This window comes from Chrysoperla carnea, chromosome X (assembly GCF_905475395.1).
Source record: "Chrysoperla carnea chromosome X, inChrCarn1.1, whole genome shotgun sequence".
NCBI classification, from domain to species: domain Eukaryota; kingdom Metazoa; phylum Arthropoda; class Insecta; order Neuroptera; family Chrysopidae; genus Chrysoperla; species Chrysoperla carnea.
In genome coordinates this window covers 24,421,450-24,441,874 of record NC_058342.1, presented here as the reverse complement: position 1 = coordinate 24,441,874, position 20,425 = coordinate 24,421,450, and the positions used below count along the sequence as shown (strand labels likewise).

Below are 20,425 nucleotides of genomic sequence, written 5' to 3'. Positions count from 1 at the left end.
GTTTTAAGTTCGAAAGTGTACATTTCATCTTAAGTTCTTCGAAGACTACAAAAAAGTACACAATGACTGTTTTTTTTTCTTAATTCAATAAAACAAAAAATTAAAATGGTTTTAACATGATGATATTTTTTAAAGAAAATTAATTTAATATTTTTTTAATAATACTCTTAGAAATAATATTTAATAAAATGGTGCTTATAAATTTTGACTGAAACAAAATTCACAAAAATGACTGAAACCAAAGTTATTTATCATATCGATGATGAAGACACTCCTTATTTGGTTAAAATTAATGTTAGTCCTGAAAAAGTCACGTTACTTGATTTTAAAAATGTGTTAAATCGCCCAAATTATAAATTCTTTTTCAAGTCAATCGATAAAGATTTCGGTGTTGTGAAAGAGGAAATTTGTGAGGATTCAGCTCATTTACCATGTTTTAATGGACGAGTTGTTAGTTGGTTGGTTTCGGCAGAAGGTTCGAATCAATCCGATGGTGCATCACAGTGTACGGATAATCCAACACAACCGGTTATCGGTTCACAAACTGAGACAGAGAGTGTGGCTAGTTCAAGATTAACTTCGAGGAATCGACATAAATATAATGGATTACGACATGATACAGCGTCGGTGCTTAGCTCTGAATTGGATACAACGAGTTTTCTCGAAACGGAATCAGCAATTACGGAATGTTCTTCGATGAGTCGATTACATGTTTCGGGAAGAAAAAGGCCCCAGCGACGACGAAAACCTAGATTACAAGCAATGTCACGCACTAGTTCTTATTCGAGTATAACGGATTCAACAATGAGTTTAAATATAATTACGGTTACGTTAAATATGGATACGGTTAATTTTCTGGGTATTTCTATTGTGGGACAATCGAATCGTGGTGGTGATGGTGGAATTTATGTTGGAAGTATTATGAAAGGTGGTGCTGTAGCTTTAGATGGGCGTATTGAACCTGGTGATATGATTTTGCAAGTAAATGATGTCAATTTTGAGAATATGTCGAATGATGAAGCAGTGCGAGTCTTGAGGGATGTGGTACAGAGGCCAGCTCAACCAATTAAACTAGTCGTTGCCAAATGTTGGGATACACAACCAAAAGGTATTTTTATCGTATTCAGATTATTCTTTTGCAGGGCTAGTTTACAGTTTGAGTGCTGCTATTACCAACCACCACGGATATTCGTGTTTTTTAAGGATCGCAAGGTAGACCACAGGATGAACTCATAAATAGAATAGTCAACCCGCGGATCAAAGTGTGAAACAACTTGAGGAGATATTCTTAATCCGTGACTCTAACTGTATATCCACGGATATCCGTATTTGAAATTATAGGCACGGATATATTATACAAGGTGGGCCATTTTAATCTATACACCTAAATATCTACTCGTTTTGTAGTTAACTAATCAAAAAATAACTTAACCAAAAGATGCAAAAAAGTGAATGACATCATGTTCTGACATCAGATTGGACCTAGTTCTTCGGGTTTCTTTAATAACCTATTTAGATTCTATAGGATGAACTTTCTAATTTAAAGTGTTATTTTATCTCTTACCGTTAAGGATCTAAATTGGATGTTAAAGAAACCCGAAGAACTAGGTCCAATTTGATGTCAGAACATGATGTCCTCCATCAAGCTCTGTAACTTTTGTGCATCTTTTGTTTAAATTATTTTTTGGTTGGGTTACTACAAAACGAGATATGTAGGTGTATAGATTAAAATGGTCCACCCTGTATATTAGTTATATAAATTATAGGCACGGATATCCGTGGCGTCTTTATACGATATGATAATCTGAGTAAGGCTGTCTGCCACCTTACCAGGTTTAATCGAGAGACTTTAGTAATCGTTTAGTTTCTCTCGACTGCCGATATCAACATAATTTCTTCAAAGTTCCGTAAATAAAGAAATTTTTTGATTATTTCTTTCATACTCGGATAAATCGGACAGCTCTGAGCAGCTTCTATTTTAAATTATTTGATGGATATTTCTTTAAATTTTAATTAAGAAAAAAATGGGTATACAAAATATCAAAAAAATCTCAATTCGTGAGGAAATCGGTAAACAAAACGACCTAGTTTAGTTAGACTTTCTTTGGTTGATATCCTACCATTCCGGATATCCTCCAAAAGCAAAAGGCTAGGGTCCCGTTTACGGAGTCGGTGTTAATTTTTTTACCAATTCAGCTTCTGCTTTATTTCTGTCTGCTTCATGCCTTGACATCCAGAAGAGGATGAGTTTATTATTCTTACCTAGATTTTTTAGTTTTGACTTCTAAGACTTTGAAATCAAAGTTAATTGTAATAACCTTCTACAAAATTATATATGAAGGACTAGCGAACTCGACAGACGTCCTTCCGAACGTTGGCTTGTCGGCTACGGAACTTCGATTATTTTTCTAAAATAAAAGTAGCCTAAGTTACTCCTTATAACATCAGCTATCTGCCAATGATAGCGCCGTTAAAACCAATCCTACAGTTTCGGACGTTGTCCGAACGTGGGCTTTACTGCTACGGAACCATAATTCTCTTTCTAAAATAAAAGTAGCCTAAATTACTTCTTATAGCATCAGCTATCTGACAGTGACACAGAATCCAGAATCCTAATTATTTTTCGGACTCTGTGTGTTGAGGTAACAAAAGTTACTGAAAGTATCATGTATGAGCAATTTTTACTTATATGAAGTACACAAAAATTTGAAATAAATGTAAAAATTTAGTTTCATAATAATATTATTAATGTTACAATTGAACGGTTGTTTTAATTATCTAATAAATTTGTTATAGGTTATTTTACAATACCACGAGTATCCGAAGAAGCAGTACGACCAATAGATCCAGCTGCATGGGTTGCACATACCGTACACGCATCCTCACAACCATCACATTTAGGTATGCGACCACATAGTTCTACAAGTCTTAGTTCAACAATTATTGAAGAACCGGATTCGGCATTGTTACCAATGGGCAGTGGAGTAGTTCCATTAAGTGTATCATCGGATATGTTAACAGTTGGCCGAGCAATGGCTGCACCAAACAGTGGTCTTGAGATACGTGATCGAATGTGGCTTAAAATAACAATTGCACAAGCATTTATCGGTGCTGATTTAGTTGATTGGTTAATTACGAATGTACAAGGTTTACAGGTAAATAATTTTCATTATACGAAAATCATCCAAAACCCTTTTTCAAGCGCGGATATAGAGAAGGGAAATCGAGGCAATTGCATTTTCCAAGAAGTAAAGAACTCAATTATTGATAACTCGTAGCTCAAATTAGTTAAAAAATTGCAAAAATAGTTCTTATTGTATTATCCAATAAAACATCTAGGGAAATTCGAGCAATATCGAGCCCTGTAAGGATTTCATTTCGAAAGGGAACAGTTTTTGAGGGTTGAGTTCATGAGAACTTTTGATTAGCATGATCCAAACTACCTTAATCTATAATCAAAAAATTTTAACCGAAACCAAAAATAATGTATCTGGGGTTTTTCATATCCCTTGGATTGAGAAATAATTTTGTAATTTTTTTTACAGGAACGGCGAGATGCGAGAAAATATGCTGCACATATGTTACGCGCAGGTCTAATACGTCATACAGTGAATAAAATGTCATTTAGTGAACAATGCTACTATACTTTGGCGCCTTTAGAGACGCTACAGGGTTGTACAAGTGCCATGTCTAGTTTAACACTAGATGGCGGTATCGGTACGTATAATACAGAGATTCTCTAAAAGTCAGGGATAAGATACCTAGATCTAATGGACTTAGATTGACTGTTCGCTTATTGTCACGGTATAAATTTATTACGTTAGCCAATTTGGAAATGTTTCACGAGTAAAAAGATATTAACAAAAATAAAGTGTATTCGTCTGTCAGTATCCCATTGATATACAGGATGTTCAGTATCTCATTGATATACAGGATAATTGTTTGTAGAACTTTCGCTTCCTGAATAAGCTGAGAAAAAAAAAGAAGAAAATTTTCTTTACAAAATTTTTTTTACGAGATAATTAACCTACTCTTATATTAATCAATTAATAAAAAATAAATTCCTTAAAATAAAATTCATCCAATAAAACAATTAAACAGAGAATGTATTTTATCAACATGGAAGGAGTGTCTAAATACAAAATTACTACAAAAAAAAAACTCCAATTGGCTACTTAAATTATTATAAAAACTAACTCATTAAAACCAAGTTTTATTACAGTCCCTTTTTTTGTAAATTAAGTTTTATACGCAACCTGTCGTGCGAATATCACATACCTTAAGCATATAATTGATCAAAACGGACGGATCTCATCCCTGACATAAAAATCTCGAGTTTTGTTTGTAATTTGAATATACAAATAATGTTTTAATTTAGGTATAGATGGCGATAACGATTCTGTAGGTCCGTTACCGCATCATGCCGCTATTGGAGGATATACAGCCAGTTGTTATAATCCATTAGCTGAATATCAACCAATTAGTTATTACGGTAAGTTATTCAATCGTTTATTTGGATTCTATAGAGTGGTCCTCAAAAAAGTTTCGATTAGTTATAAATTAATAGCCGGACGTTGTGCGCAAACACTTTTATTATACTGGAGCCCATTCTTGTATAGCGATAATGAAAGAATTTGCATTTTTCAACTTTTGTTTCTTTAATTTCAGGTGGTGGAGGAATTTCCCAAGAACCTACTTTATATGGATATCATCGGGGTAGAGATGATTCTCCAAGTAGTGAAGGCAGTCTAAAAGAGGTTTCTTTTCATTTTATTTTTATTTAGAATTTTTTCTGCATTTATCAGGAGTAACACTTTTTTCAATTTCATTTTAAAAGGCTGTTCCGAGTTCAACTAAAATTAAACATTGCCTAAGAAGGAGTCTTTTTCATAACTTTCACATCGTAATATCAGTCGTTGTTTTTGATCGCTTTGATAAAAATTGCGCTGCCTATATTGTGAAATGACAGTCTTGGGGTGGGATACACTCTGATACCGTAAAAGGGCTGGTCACTACTTCATGAACCATTTAGAGCTGTTTAAGAACAGAAGAGGCTATGAAAGAAGGCAAGAGTTGGACAGTGAAAGAGAAGATGAGACACCGTTTCTTCCTCTTCTCCACTGTGGCAGCTCTGCAGTAATCGTGATACACTGTCAGCTCCAGGTGTTCAGCGTGTCTGCTGTCTAGCCAGTGTGTTGTAATAACCACAACAATTTTGCTCATAGAGGCCCTTTGATACAATAAAAATTTTCGGAACGTCTACGATCGTACTCAGATCATATCTGTCTTGTTAGTATTACAAAGATTTTAACGACTTTCTCATATAGAGGTTCCTGGTTTTCACTTATAGAGATTTTAGTGGGTTGAAATTTCGCGGCCTGGCAATTATTCCCAATTGTAGAGTTTTTTCTCTTAATTTTACCTATAAAATCTCTGTTTTTGGGTTCGATTTACCTTAGTAAACGTTTCCTCAAAAATAGTCAGGAAATTTTTGCTATAATCATGGAAAAGTTAGGGAATTTCGACTGATCAATTCGATCACCACCCTGAGAAATGTAAATCGAATTCAAAGTGGAATTCAAATTGGCTCCAAACCAATTATCTGACAGACAGACAGACATATTATAATACAAACATATATATTTAATTTCAGCGAAATAAATCTGGTACACCAACTGCATCAACTGTATCCGAAACAGATACAGTTGCAACAGCAACACAGATTGCCGGTAGTGGGGGTAGTGGTAACAATGGTAACGGTTCATCTGGACGCGGTAGTAGAAGTTCAGCTGAATCGGACAAGAGCACCGGCAAAGGTCAGTTGAAAAACACTGTTCTATGTCAGCCACTACGACGATTGTTAAAATACAATAATTATGTAAGTTACAGTCAAACAGATTTTGTAGGTATAAATTAACAAATAGTGATCAAATCAATCGAATCAGATCAATCACTTTCATTTAATGTCTCTACTTTTTTGTGTCTACCTTTTTATCCATATATGGATCCTAGTGCCAGATGTAGTATTTAACATTCATTTTAGAACGGCTAGAAATGACCCTGCACAAATAATACAGTAAAATCGGTTCAAAATAAATCTTCAGAGAAGTCATTTTGATTTTATGTACTCGAATGTCGAGTATTGTAGACAAGGGACAGGTGAAAACATCCCGGCGAACAAAAATTACGAAATAACAAATGAAAACAAACAATTGACTGAGTTAATTGTTGAAATACCATGTATACATTTACTTCATATAAGAAAATAAAGACAGCCCCTCTTACACACAAAGTAATTGGAACCCTCACGGGTAAACCATGATGTTTTCGAAAAAATGTTTCAAACAAAAGTTGTTTATTGTTTTATAAGGGACATTTATTACATTTAAACTTTAGTTTTATCTTTAACGGTTTACAAGATGGGTCCTACGGAATAATTGTAAAAATTTCAGCTTGATATCTTTTATTGTCATTGAGTTATCGTGTCGACAGACAAACAGACGGACGGACAGACAATCGGAAATGGACTAATTAGGTGATATCATGAACACATATACCAAAATTTTGTTCGTAGCATTAATATTTTTAGGCGTTCATTAAGGTAGTACGAACATCAAGGCAATTCTGAGCTATGGCCCTTCAAAGGTTATGGTTACATGAAGGGTTCAGAAGGGAAGGGTTTTTGAGGGTTGAGCTCAAAAGAACTTTTGATCAACATGATCAAAACCATCTTAACCCATATTTTTCAAAAAATTTTATCAGAAAATAAAAGTCAATGTATTGTGTCCGGGGTCCTTTCCAGCCGTTTACAAATGAATATCAAAGACTACGCCCTGATCCTAGGTGTAATACGAATGGGCATTGTGTTTTCTACATGGCATTTGTTTTTTATGTGTTTTTGGGTGTGTTGGGGATCAAACAGCACAAGAAAAAACATTTTGTGTGATGTCATAATTTGGAGGATTCAGATCACAGATGGGTTTTACTGTAAATCATTTTAATATATTTATAAATTATCATTCATTTTTCTTTTTTTTTGTGTTTTGCGCTAATTTGTTTTTTTTTTTTTTTATCATGACAAGATGATTTGATAAAGCTAAAAAAAGGAGCTTCAAAAGTTTCACAGAAAGCTGTTTTCCTAGTCATATACTAAAACTATATTACATTCGTACTTTGATCGCCCGTAGCTCGAAAACTACTTGTTACAAATTTTTGTGGACGTGACAGCTTTTGATCAGAATGATCCAAAGAACATTTTAGGGTGAGTTAGAAAAAGTTTCACAGAAAGCCATTTCCCTGCGTGTTTTTGAGGAAAAATTAATAGCTTTTCTGTGTGATTGCGTTCATTCACTCATCCACGTGTTGACCATGTCTTTAATGGGGTTGAATTAGCACGGGTCTGCAGATTTTTCGTCTTATTGGTTCACCCTGTGATTACATTCATTCACTGATCCTCAGAAAATTTTTACGCTAATCATTTACTTCAAATTATATTAACGAGAGGCTCAAGTTATTTTCATTAGTTTTTTTTTAAACTTTTCCATGTACACTTGAGGTTTTCTCTATCTTATTTGTTCTTTTTATTAGCTGGTAGAACGTTTCCTTGTAAAAATTGTTCAACTTTTACTATCTCAAGACAGATAGAGTATACTTTATCTAGCTAAAGTTAACTCTGGCTAGTAAATGTTGATCAAATTTTAACACTTCGATTTCAATCAACTTCTACTGAAAAGATCAGTAACAGTCGACTTTAGCTAGGTAGAGTCAACTCTTACTGGAGAATGAACTTTTACTGTAACATATACATTCTTTTGGAATACTCTGTATATTGAAGAATTATACATAGTTCTTGTTTCCACTTATTTCTAAGGGCGAAACTTCAGTCTGTTAAGCTCGTGTACAGCGATTACCAAATTAAATCATCTTGTTTTTTGTTTATAATATTTGAAATTTCAGTCATTCAAATGACCTCTAGTGATATTTTTTTGTAATTTCAAATTATTTGATTTTATTTTCAATAGTTTTCAGATCGAAATACCGATAAAGTAAAAAAAATTATCGATAGAGGGCAAATATTTACTATTTATACCACATAAATCATTCACTGTTGCTTACATCTAGTTTTATAAGACACCACCAATCCTAAAAATTTTTTGGATTGAACAAATTTGATTCACCAATTGATTAAATTAATGAAAATGAACCGTTTTGGTGATTCTTTTTGTCCTAGATCTTTTTGGCCGTGGCTAGAAACAGGCTAGAAAAATAATATATGAGTGGTATAAAAATTTACCTTCTTTTATGTATAGGCAATTTTATTACAGATATGATTTACAAATTACATAATGTTCCGGGAGCGGGCTGCAAAATTACTTGACTCATCGGTAACCTGCTCAAATTTTGTAATAAAGTGGCAATCAAACCTGTAAAAATAATGAGCAACTCTACCAGGTCGGAGGAGGAAGGAGGAAATTTGTAACGCCATATTGGGATACCAACTTTACTGGGTAATTTTCACATGAAGTTATAGCTTTCAATTTACCTTTTCAAGAAATAATAGGTTGCCAGGTCAACCTTGTGGATAAAGTATAACAACCTTTTAAGAAAGGTAACCTTATGGGTAAAGTTGGTATTTCAATACGGAGTTACAAATTTCCCGCTTTCTCCCCCGGTCTAGTAGGGTTGCCATAGCCCATTGTTTTTACGTTTTTGATAGCCGCTTTATTACAAAGTTTGAGCCGGTTATCAATGGGTCAAGTGATTTTGTAGTCCGTTCCCGGACCATAATGAATGGTTAATTTTTAGACCGGTACATTTAACCTAAATGGTACATTTTTAGACCGTGAGATGTTTAGACATAGAATTTGATAAAGGAATAAGGAAGATCTCGCGTGGACAGGATATAACAGTTTAGAGAAATAATATGTTGGAGTTGATTCATTTTTCACAAAAATGAATCGATTATTTAACGAATTTGCTGCATTTTATAGAATTAAATCAATTATTGAATCAAAGTCGTTCAATCCAATACTAGAAATCAATATTTCTTAACTTAAGATTTGTGCGAAATTTTTAATGTTATAACGTACCCGAAATTATCGAAACAAAAATAATAGACCTTTTTATTTTATAAAACGATTATTTTTTTGTTTCGTGCAGTATATCGAAAGTAAATCGATGAAAAGGTCTATTGAAGGGCAGTAAATTTAATAATCGCAGATCATGTTAAGAAATGCTGGTCATAAATCAATCATTGTTTTATACATGTTTCAGACAATTTATAATACATACACGTAATGGAAGTTGCTTAAGTTTTCATAAATTACGTTTATGTATTGAATTTTTTTTTTTTTCAGAATTCCTCTAGTAAGTTCTTCACTGACGCTGATTGTGCTAAATGTTAATAGAGGAATTCTATATTTTTTTAATGGTATGGGTGCATTTTGTACGTTTGTGTTTTGTTTCATGAGCAAGAAAGCACTTGAGCATTGCTTATTATGACGCCAAAAACTTAGATAAGGATGGGAGTATTTTGTATATAATTTTTAATACTGTTTCATTTTCGATATTATTTTTAAATGTACCGCAATTTTAGTGTTTTGTAGGAATGCTTTTAGTTACTACATGTCAAAACAGAGGACATTCTTGTCAAAAAACACTAAAATGGTAGCACATTCAAAAATAACAGCGACTTATTCTAAATTCTCAATTCAAAATTTTATCATTTTGAAGTAAATCTTTAAGCTAGCCTTAAGAAGAATGCCATACGCATGCGTTATCTTTAACGGAATTTTTCATTTGGTTGAGATTCAACACATATAAGTTGAATATTCTCTTTTCAGTATGCGCATGCTTGATAGAAAATGACCTTGAAATCGTGTTAAATCAGAAAAATAAGACTTTGAATCGTATAAAGAAAATAATGGGTTTATTTCAAAGACTTATATTAACTTAGACCGAGAATAGTCTGATAAGAAAGTTTGGAATTAAATATAAAATAGAATTTGTTGACGACCATCAAGGACAAACAATGCTTGCTCAGGGACCTCGTATTCATTGAACATTGAAGGCAAGTCCTCAGAGTCCCGCGATCCAGGAAACTCTTAAACCCCAACCCAAGATTAAATATTGTTGACCATTGGATTTATCAAAAAGAGGTCACCGTGGTTTGAAGATTGGTCGCACCCACGGATTAAAAGTTCCACAAAAGGATTTGCTAATATTTACATTTTTTTCATTGTCATAGGGGCCTTATTATCGTATAGTGTTCAGCCCCAACCACTCTCCCTCATATATTAAAGATGATTCTGTGATTGTTATCTTTAATATAAATCTATGGCTTACTTTCTTTGATCCAATATCGATTCGGTTGCGCTGGATCGTTACCAGTGTTTAGAAAACAAACTAAGCTATCTTCGTACATAAATATAACATTAGCGATCTATCTTTAATATAAGTCTGTAGCGTACTTTTTTAATCCAGTATCGATTCAATTTACTGGTTGCGTTTGATCGTTACGAGCTTTCGGAAACAAACCGAGCTATTTTAAGACAGAAATATCACATTACCGGTCTATTTTTAATATAAGTCTGTGGCGAACTTTCTTAAATCCAAAATCGATTAAACTTATTGATTGATTTTGATCGTTACGAGCGTTTGGAAAGAAAAAAAATAAGTTTGTATATGAGGTCGCCATTGTCCGGAGAACATTAAGTTTCTTTACCGAGCACTCGTATCGATTGAACGCACCCATCAATTTGAATTTTACGAAACAAAAATGTTATGAACGAATAAATTACCAAATATTTTTGCTGGTGTAAAAATTTTGGTGGTTTAAAGTATGATTGAATTGCTATGCGTTTTTTTTTTTTTTTTTTTTTTAATTTAAGGAATAAATGTTTGATCAATGTTCATTTGTGTTATGTCTTAAAAGGTGGAGGTCTAATCGGGGGCGGTCATATGCTTACAAGCGGACAAGATAAAAATCATCAGAAAAATCAACAATCTCAAGATATAAATGGTAGCCGTCACAGTTTTAAATTAGCAATGGGTAACCCTTGCGAAATGTTTGTAGATGTCATGTAGTAGACTTATCACTCTTTTGTTTTTTTGTGCTATTACTTTTTTTGATTTTCCGTTGTGTTTTTCCAACTTTTTTTTTTGTTTGTTTTGCTAATCGTTTTTAATTTTTTGAGGCAAACCTAAATCAGAAAAGTAGGTTTTCGTTTTATTTATCATCTTTTTGATTTAGATTTTCCTGCATAATGATTTTGTTAGAGAAACTCAGGGTTTGTACAATTCAGATAAATTTGGGATAAGCTTTTTTGAAAAGTGTCAAAGTCAAACTTAAGAATGTATTTTTTGCGTTAAAAAAAATGCGATACTTATACAAGGTGTTCTGTAACTCGATGGCCATAGTTTAAGAGCGTATTCTTTTGATAATTTGAAGTCGAAAGTGCCCTATATACTTTTGTCCAAAACCCAACAGTTAAGGAGTTATGTGCACTATTAAATTTGACTAAAACTTTTAAACTATAGCCATCGAATCACAGAACACCCTGTATATGCTAATTTATATTAATATGTCGTATTTTATTTGGACGAGAATATATTTACTTTAAGAACTTTGTGTATGTGTAGATTTTTTATCCGATCTGTCTTTAATTCTAATGGAAATCAATCGAAATATTTTAGTCGTACAAGCTCTTAGAAAACATGGTAAAAATTGAGAATTCTAGAAGACTAATTGTACAAATGCTGAAAGGGGGATCATTTAAGTATTACACCCCTCCCCCGAGTTTCTTATTTTTGAGCCTCGTTCACTAAACAGCTTCGATTTATTAAGGCGACTTTCTCATTTAGAAAAGTTTTATACAAGTGTGTCTAAAAATTTCAAAATACAATCTATTTTTGGGGTGAATTTGCCCCCGTACAAACAAAGGATCGATAGTTTTCGAACTTTTTAGAGGTTGATTGTCTAGTTTTTATTATAAACGAATCGAAAACCTTTTGCTTTTTAAAAATCGGTCACGTAGGCTACGAGCAAAACGTTGTACTAATTTGGAAAACGAGGCTTCGATTCAGATTCCGTTTATACGTACTTTTTTCTACTTCGAATTTCTTTATAAGATTTTAGTTGAGCGTTTCTATGAATTTTTGTAAAATTTCAAATGAGAAAGTCCTTCTTAAACGACCAAATTTGTCTAGCTAAAGTAAACATCAAAATATGATATGTCGGATTGGCTGTCTAGTGATGGAGAGAGCGGGGGGATCTACGCTTACATATTTTGGATCGTAGAATGTTTAACAATTTCGTTGCTACAAAAATTTTATTAACTCCTCACATTTGTGCATGTTCTTTGTTGGATTTTTTTTTATAAAAATTTTTGCATGTTATCTCATTTTTGTGTCTTAATTTTTTTTTTTGGCAATCTTTCTTTCCCTTACAGAGAACATAAAAATATTTTGATTGCATGAAAAAAATGCGCGCGCGAAGATGCAACGAAATTGTTTTTCCCAAAATTTTCCTTTTCTAATTGTTGTAAAACATAGATAAGTAAAAATTTTATTTTTAGAAAGTTTGTGTTTTTTTTTTCATGTAATCTAAAATTTTTGTTATGGGTCTGTGAATTCGAATGTGGAGCTCTTTTTGAACCTTGGAAATGAACCTTATAAATTATATGTTTTAAGAATTGGGAAATTTCTTATTAAATTCAAAATTTCTGGAAAAATGTCCACTGTGATTTTTCGGCAAAATTTTCTTTCACTTCAGCGCATTTTTTAGAACAAATTCAAACGTGTCAATTTTTGAGGTTCGTTATATTTGAAAAGAGCTCTATGAAAATTGTGAATAATTGAAAAATATTTATCAGACATGAAATCAGAAAGGTCACAAGAGATTATTTAACGGGAAATTCGATCCAATCAAGTATTACCATGGAAGAATCAAATCGATCACTATTCGTAACTTTGGATGAAAGCACCCTGCATATACAGGGTGCTTTTTATTGTGGGCCATACGGACAAATTTTGGATATTTTGAGAGGCTATTTTGTTTATGTTAAGTTTTAATCACAGTTTATTCGAAGTTTTCAATTATTCATCGATAAATTTTTTTGCTAAAACTGTAGAGTATTTGTTGAATTTTCTATCATGGAATCGGCTTTTATTGATAGTTAAAACAACGTTTTAATTTTCTGCCATATTGTCCAGTCAAAAATAATATGATTTCTTTTTGAAAGAGCTTCAATATTATTAGGGCAATACTACCCTTTAATTAATAAAACATGGCAGCAATGTGATGAAAATAATCTAAACGAGATTTAGTATTTAGACAAGTTCATGAAGTACGCTTAAAAAAAAGCGAGAAGCTTTGTTTGCTTCGTTAAAAATACACAATATTTGCAGGTATTTAACTCTGTTATTCGTGATCCGTTTGGGCTCTTCTATGGTTAAGGGATAAAAACTGAGCTTCAATTTACTGTAAGACTCGAAATGTTGTCATGACAGTAAGAAAGGACCCCGCACACAATACATTGATTCCAATGGACTCAACCCTCAAAAACTCTTACCTTTCTAGCTACGGCCCTTCAAATTAGTCGATTATGCTGATCAAAAGTTTTTATGGATTCAACCTTCAAAACCCTTCCCTTCCGAGCTCCAGCCCCAAGTAGGCATAACTTTCGAAGCGTCGTAGCTCGAAAAGGAAGGATTTTTGAGGGTTGAGTTCATAAAAACTTTTGATCAGAATAACCGAAACTACCATAATCCATAGTTTTCAAAAAATTTTAACAGAAACCAAAAATCAATGTATTGTGTGCGGGGTCCTTTAAAAGATGAGAGTCCAAAAAGGAGAAGGATAACAAAGTTACTCGCCTCCAAATATTCTATACTTTTTACGAAGAAAAAATTATCGCGCTTTTAGTTTCGTGAAGTGTATTTTTTATGTTTTCGACATAACCTATATTTTTTTGGCTGAAAATGGCATCATTGTTTTAACTATTATTAAAACAAAATCAAGAATTTTGTTTGTTAGAATCGTTCGCGCATAATTAAAACCAGTGTATATTTTTTAATTAATTCTTAGAAATAATTATTTGCCACGCATGTGCTATACAAAAGAAAAAATAATTTTATTTTATAGACCAAGAACTCGTGAACTTTTTTTGAGTACAAAATTATCAAGGCCAAAACTAGTGTTACACGTTTTTATCGATGCTCATTTGGTGATTTTTTTTAAAATATAAAATTGGAGGACCAAGAATCGCTTTTTATCAATTACAAAAAGGACCCATTAATTTTTGATTTCGGTTAAAATTTTTCAAAAACCCTTCCCTTCCGAGCTACGGCTTTTCAAAGGTTATGCCTACATGAGATATTGATTTTTGATTTCGGTTAATTTTAAAAAAAATTATGGATTAAGGTAGTTTTAATCATGCTGATCAAAAGTTTTTTTGCACTCAACCCTCTAAAACCCTTCCCTTTTGAACCCTTCATTAGGCATAACTTTTGAAGAGCCTTAGCTCGGAAGAGAATAATTTTTGAGGGTTGAGTTCGTAATAACTTTTTATCAGCATGATCAAAACTACTTTAATCCAGTTTTCAAAAAAAAAAAATTAACTGAAGCCAAAAATCAATATGTCATGTAGACAAATTTTTGAATTGCTGTAGCTCGGAAGGGAAGGGTTTTTGAGGGTTGAGTCTATGAAAACTTTTGATCAGCATAATCAAAACAACCTTAATCTATAGTTTTCGAAAAATTTGAACCGAAATTAAAAATCAGTGTATTGTGTCCGGGATCCTTTGTAAAAATAAACAAGACCGCTTGTAGAAAATGAAAAACTGAGATCTGAAAGTGCATTTTACAGCTTTGCCTCTTTACAACTTCCACTCTTTGCAATGAGTGGAAGCTATAGAAAACCGATTATCTTTTTTTGGATTTTCCTATAACTTCCATTAATTTGGCAAGCAATTTGTCCTTCCAGGTCAGAGTTTTTTATTTTCTATAAGATTATGGTATTTGGAAAATTTTTGTAATTGATAAAAAGCGATTCCCGGGGCCGTTCAGTAATTTTATATTTATAAATATATCCGAAGACATCAGCTGTGAAAGTGGACCAATAGTTGCTTGCAACCTTGGCTAATTTTATACTCCAAAAAAGTTGACTGGCTCTTGGTCTATTAGTAATTTACTAGAATTATGTATGTATTCATAGTTAATTCCTAAGCATCATGTTAAAAAAAGTTTTATTTAATTTTATTTTTAAAAATATATATTATTACTAATTTTTTATTTTAGTTTTTTTGGGTATTTTTTTTTCGTTTGTTTTGTTTTTCTCATTATTTATTTTCTTCATGTTGTCATAATCGTTCATAAGTAATCATCATCCTCCATTTTGAATGCTTTTTAAAACTTTAGGCGAAAAGAAAATTCTTGTCCCTACGCAAATCCATGTTGATAGTTCTAAGTTATTTCCATGTAAAATTTTATATATCCTGGTAGGATTCGAATCCATGCTCTCTAGGGCTACTGATCAACACTTTAAGAGGTCTTTAGGAGTGCTTGAAATCGATCCCTGCCAAGATATGTTTATTTCAAATTTTATAATATATAATTCATACCCAAGCAATCACCCCCAAATAAACTTCCAAATGCTCCGAGTTGTTTGCAGTAAAAGCTTTGGTTTCTTTAAATACATCAACCAAATAGAGGAGAGGGGGTATTACTGGTTAGCTAGACGAAAAATGATAAGAAAGCGGGATAGAGAGGGGTTTCGAGTAAACATGAAATTCGCCATTCTTTGTCAATTAAATTCAAACTTTTTGGAAATTATAAGGGGGGGGGGTTAGTCTTTGTGATACTATATTTGGCAGAATATTTCAGGAAATATACAAATCAAAAGTTTTAACGTAATATTTTTGAAGTTTAATAGTTTGCTCCTTGGGAATCGATTTTCATAAAAGGCGTCCGGTAAGAAAAAAATACGAGCAGTAAAAAGTGATCGAATCACGTCGTTACGTTTTTGGTTCGCAACCTATCGTGTCCACCTTTCAAGTTTTAGAAATGCGTGTGTATAACTTGTATACTTGCGTGCTGTCGACAAATCATCATGTTTGAAACTGACAATAACATGACGGGCACAGCACACAGTGTAGTTATTACCCAGCGATACAGAATGACTACATAGGTACTCAACCAACGTACATGGTATGTCTTCGGGTTTTTTGAGATTACACTTAAGATGTAAACTCCAGTCGTGCTTCGGAGCAATATTTTTATATTTTTCGAATAGGACAATCTCAAATTATCATAAAAAAGTCAAGGAATTTCTAATCACCAATACGATCGACACTCTGGATACATAATTTCGTAATGCTTGCCTAGTTTTGCCTAAATTATTTCCAGCCGAGCGCAAATTTAGATGCAGCTTGGGGACATGACGTGACGTAGTTTTATGTAGATGGATGTCAGGTAACTTTTGTTTGTCATAGGGTTGACACTTCTTCGTCGGTAGGTTCCAGAAATCGTGCAGTTTTTCTCGACTCTCGATCAACATGTATATAAAGAAACTTTTTTGTTATTTGTTTCATATTCCGGTAAATTTGACAGTTAGAAAATGATCATGAAAAAATCGGCTTTACATCACAAATATCGTACAGCAATTTGACTATCTCCCGATTTCCTGGTTTATCTTCCAATTTCCTGGAATTTGGAGTTGACAACCTTAGTACGTCGTGATTACATAAAAACTTACGGTGTACAAACTGCATCAATAAACAAACTAATAAATTTGGTGTACCCACTGACCTCCATCTATGTAAAACTACGTTATTTCACTTCACCAAGCTGCGTCTGAATTTGTGCTAGGCCTTTCTGTACATAAAAGTAGACTCCTCATCCCCCACCTCTGCATTTCATTCATTCATTGTTACTTTTATTTTAAAATCAATCTAGCGGTTTTGATGACATGGTCGAAATTCTGATGAAAGTAGGACTTTCCATGGAGTATGCTCCTTTGTTAAGTTTTCACGGAGTATAGGTGGAGTTTAGACAGCGTTTCAGCGGTGAAACGCGAAGTTTTGGGTGCAGTTACAAGACGAAATTTTTATGGCGTGGAATCTTTCTTTCTATGGCGGTCGTTTTACGAAGTATCAACGAAGTATTCATGGAGTGTTGTCGGTTCTTCCGCGGGGTTTCAGAGAAACCATTCATACTTCGCGAGAACATCGCCAATACTCCACCGAAAAGGTCGTAGAAATCTCATGTCGCAACTGCACATAAAACTTCGCGTTTTCTACCGCTTGAACTCCATCGATACTTCGAGTTTTTTCGGAGTTTCGACGGTGATGCTTAAACCGCTAAGGCACTCAATATTTTTGTTAAGTTTTTTCATCGTTTCTCATGTTAATTTTTTGATCACATTTCTTTGTTTTTTTTTTTCCAGTTTTGAGTTACTTGTGAACATAGTTCGGTGTTTTGACGCACAGTGCAATATATCTATATGTTAACTTTTTTATACATATATATTATATTTAAAAAAAAAAAATTAATACGTACAATTATTTTAACAAACATAGAAAAAGGTAAGGATATACACTTTAGAAATTACATTTTTTTAAATCCAACACTGTTCCATTCATTTTTGTGACCAGTTTTTTTAATGTTAAATTATGAACTTAATATAGTGCAGTAAGCCAGTCACTTAGTTGTCAAAATCGAGCCCATTTCGAAAAAAATTGCGAATGACTGAAAATACTTTTTAAAGGGGTAATATTGAGCGCTGATCACGAATTTCTGGGTCATTTTGCTGGCAAGGAAAAAAATATATGGCCATTTTTAAGCGTGAAATTTGAATAGAACGTGGAAATTTCTGATTTCTTGAGTCTAGGTTTGTAGAGAGGAGGGGTCAGATCAAAAAAGGTTTTCGGACTAAAGTTGTAGCTACATACGCACAATTTCATTTCAGAAAATGTAGTAAGTTTTCGAGATTAGGATTATTTAAATTGGCCAAATTTTACACGTTGTTAGAGAAAAGCCGATTTATTTTATCTTGTCTAAAACCGCCTAATATTGATCAAGATTTTCAGCGCAAAAATTTTGTTTCAGAATTTGATAAAAAATTTGTTTATAAGTTAAACATGACCCAATAAACATAAAAATCGGATTCTTTTAACGATTGGACTACTATTTTTCGAGATAACTTCAAAAATCATCTCGAGCTATCGTTTTCTTAAAAACTACTCGCTTAATCGTCAAATGATCTCAATTTTTTTATTTTTCGGGTCGAATTTAACTTTTATACTGAGCTTTATTTAAATCTGAAACCAGAAAAATGATTTTTCGATTTTTTCCCTTAGAAAATTGCAAATCGGGAAAAAGTTTTTGCTTTCTATTTGAATAAAAATCATATTCGAGATGAAATAGGGAAGTTTATGCTATTCACCTCTTTATTAATTTAACCTTATAAGCAACCTTATTAACAGCGAATGAATTTATTCAAAAATCGATTAAACAATCCTGTATTAAGTTCATAATTTAATGATACTCATAATTCAAACATTTTTCATGTCTTTTTTGAGCTAGATTTTCCACTCGGAAAACATGTCTTTTTTTTCGCATGCGTTTTGAATGTATTTTATGTGTATGTATAAATGTACACAGCGAATATTTTTCAATGAATTTTCATTTTTCACACGCATACACGGAATTTTTGATGTGCTTTCTAGAAACTCGAGAAAGTGCTTGTATGTTACTTTTTGGAATATATTTTTTTTTCGATTTCAATTTTTCAGCATTTTTATTTCTATATCAGGGTGGCAATCGACCTGGAAATCTTGGAAATGTCAGGGTGGTTAGAATATGACACTAAATAGAGATTTCTCGATTTTTCGAATAAAAGTATTTCAAATTTTAATACTTTAAAAACAGTCAGGGAAATTTTGCTATAATCATGGAAAAGTTTGTGAATTTAATAGAAACAATTCGATCGCCACTCTGCTATAAAAAAAAATGTTCATATTATTCTTTTGAAGATAAATATTTTTCTATTTTATTTACAGTGGACTTCATCGATTACCAAATAAAATAGTTAAGCGGATTCGAAAAAACAAAAAATTTGATACTCAAAAAATCCCAGTTAATCGTTATATTTTTAATTTTAAATTATTATTTTAGAAATATATATTTATTCATATATTTCTTGTGATTATTAGATAAAATAAATAAAGAAAAGAAAAAAAATCAAACAAAAAACGAAAAAAAAAAAAACAAGCTTTTATATATTACAATAGAATCTCTAATTATTTTTCGACGTAGAGAATACGTCGATGTACAGTGGCAGATTTAAGAACAGAAGATTCAGGGAGAAAATTCCTATAGGGTGTTCGATTTTCAATGGTTATAAAACCGGTCAAGTTCGAGTTGGATTCGCACACGAAGGGTTCCGTACCATCGTATAAGATATAACACTATGCACTATACCAGCATGATCTAATTTTAATACACAATTCTTCCAAATTTCAGCGATTTATGAAATACAGCTCGCTGGCAAACAGACAGACGGACGAGCAGGAGTTTAAATAATAGAATTTCGTTGGTTAGACTTGGGATACGGAATTCGAATTAAAAATATAACGTCATTGCAGGGACCGTAAAATTATGATCGTTATAAGCGATATGTGAATTTTATCTAAGTGGAGTCATTATCTTCCAAAGAGAAATGAAATTTAGGGCGCTAATTTGATGATTCTCACTAACAAGCATCTAGAAAAAATGAAAGTTCGGTCGCCCCAAAACAAGCTGGAAAACAAAAATATTAATTGTTCTTCTTTAACAACACGAAAATTTAAAAATTCCAAAAATGGTTGCCTAGTGACGCAACTTGTTGGAGATTACTATCATACATAAGTACTATCTTTTCGAATAATATATTCCCTTTAACCTATCAGGTGCCATTTTCAGCGATGGGCTCTTCGCCTACTAGGAGATTTACACGGAAAATGCTCCTTTATCGACCGCTTAAATCTGTCACTGTCGATTTATTCAAGATTCTACTGTATATACATATTACAGAATGTTTTAAAATTATGTTGTGTTTTTTAAATAATTTTAACCATGGTGGCGTATCCAGGTACATCGATTATATATTTTTAAGATTTTCTCATTGATCTCTATTCTCTAACAGAATTCTATAATTGTCTGCAGAAGTTTCGCTTCCTGAATCAGCTGAGAAAAAACAGAAGAAAATGTTCTTTACCAAATTTGAATCTGAGACCGTTTTTGCGAGATAATTAACCTACTAATTCATTAATGTAAGAGTAGGTTAATTATCTCGTAAATTAGGCCTCAGATCCAAATTTGGTAAAGAACAATTTCTTCTCTTTTTTCTCAGCTTTTCAAGAAGCGAAAGTTCTGCAGACAATTATA

The 20,425-nt window shown here is 32.6% G+C and overlaps 1 protein-coding gene across 7 annotated transcripts; it reads left to right on the top strand.

Annotated features, from left to right (window-relative positions):
* The first annotated feature begins 205 nt into the window (after positions 1-205).
* On the top strand, positions 206-19,126 carry LOC123302499 (segment polarity protein dishevelled homolog DVL-3). Of its 7 annotated transcripts, none has more exons than XM_044885445.1 (8): positions 206-1,108; positions 2,797-3,155; positions 3,546-3,717; positions 4,379-4,492; positions 4,669-4,757; positions 5,654-5,816; positions 10,934-11,020; positions 19,060-19,126. In XM_044885445.1, exons 1-8 carry the CDS (start codon positions 229-231, stop codon positions 19,086-19,088), a joined length of 1,893 nt encoding a protein of 630 aa, XP_044741380.1. In that variant the 5' UTR covers positions 206-228; the 3' UTR covers positions 19,089-19,126. The 7 variants fall into 7 exon arrangements, with proteins under 7 accessions (XP_044741380.1, XP_044741381.1, XP_044741384.1 ...); XM_044885446.1 differs by lacking the exon at positions 19,060-19,126 and adding an exon at positions 17,445-17,536; XM_044885449.1 differs by lacking the exon at positions 19,060-19,126 and adding an exon at positions 6,923-6,987 and having other exon boundaries at positions 10,934-11,030.
* The last annotated feature ends 1,299 nt before the right edge of the window (positions 19,127-20,425 follow it).

Coding starts and splice junctions, on each gene's coding strand:
- LOC123302499 (XM_044885444.1), top strand. CDS start 229: ATGACTGAAACCAAAGTTATTTATCATATCGATGATGAAGACACTCCT. Junction 4,758..5,653: donor GTGAAGGCAGTCTAAAAGAG/GTTTCTTTTCAT, acceptor ATTTAATTTCAG/CGAAATAAATCTGGTACACC. Junction 5,817..10,933: donor GGACAAGAGCACCGGCAAAG/GTCAGTTGAAAA, acceptor ATGTCTTAAAAG/GTGGAGGTCTAATCGGGGGC.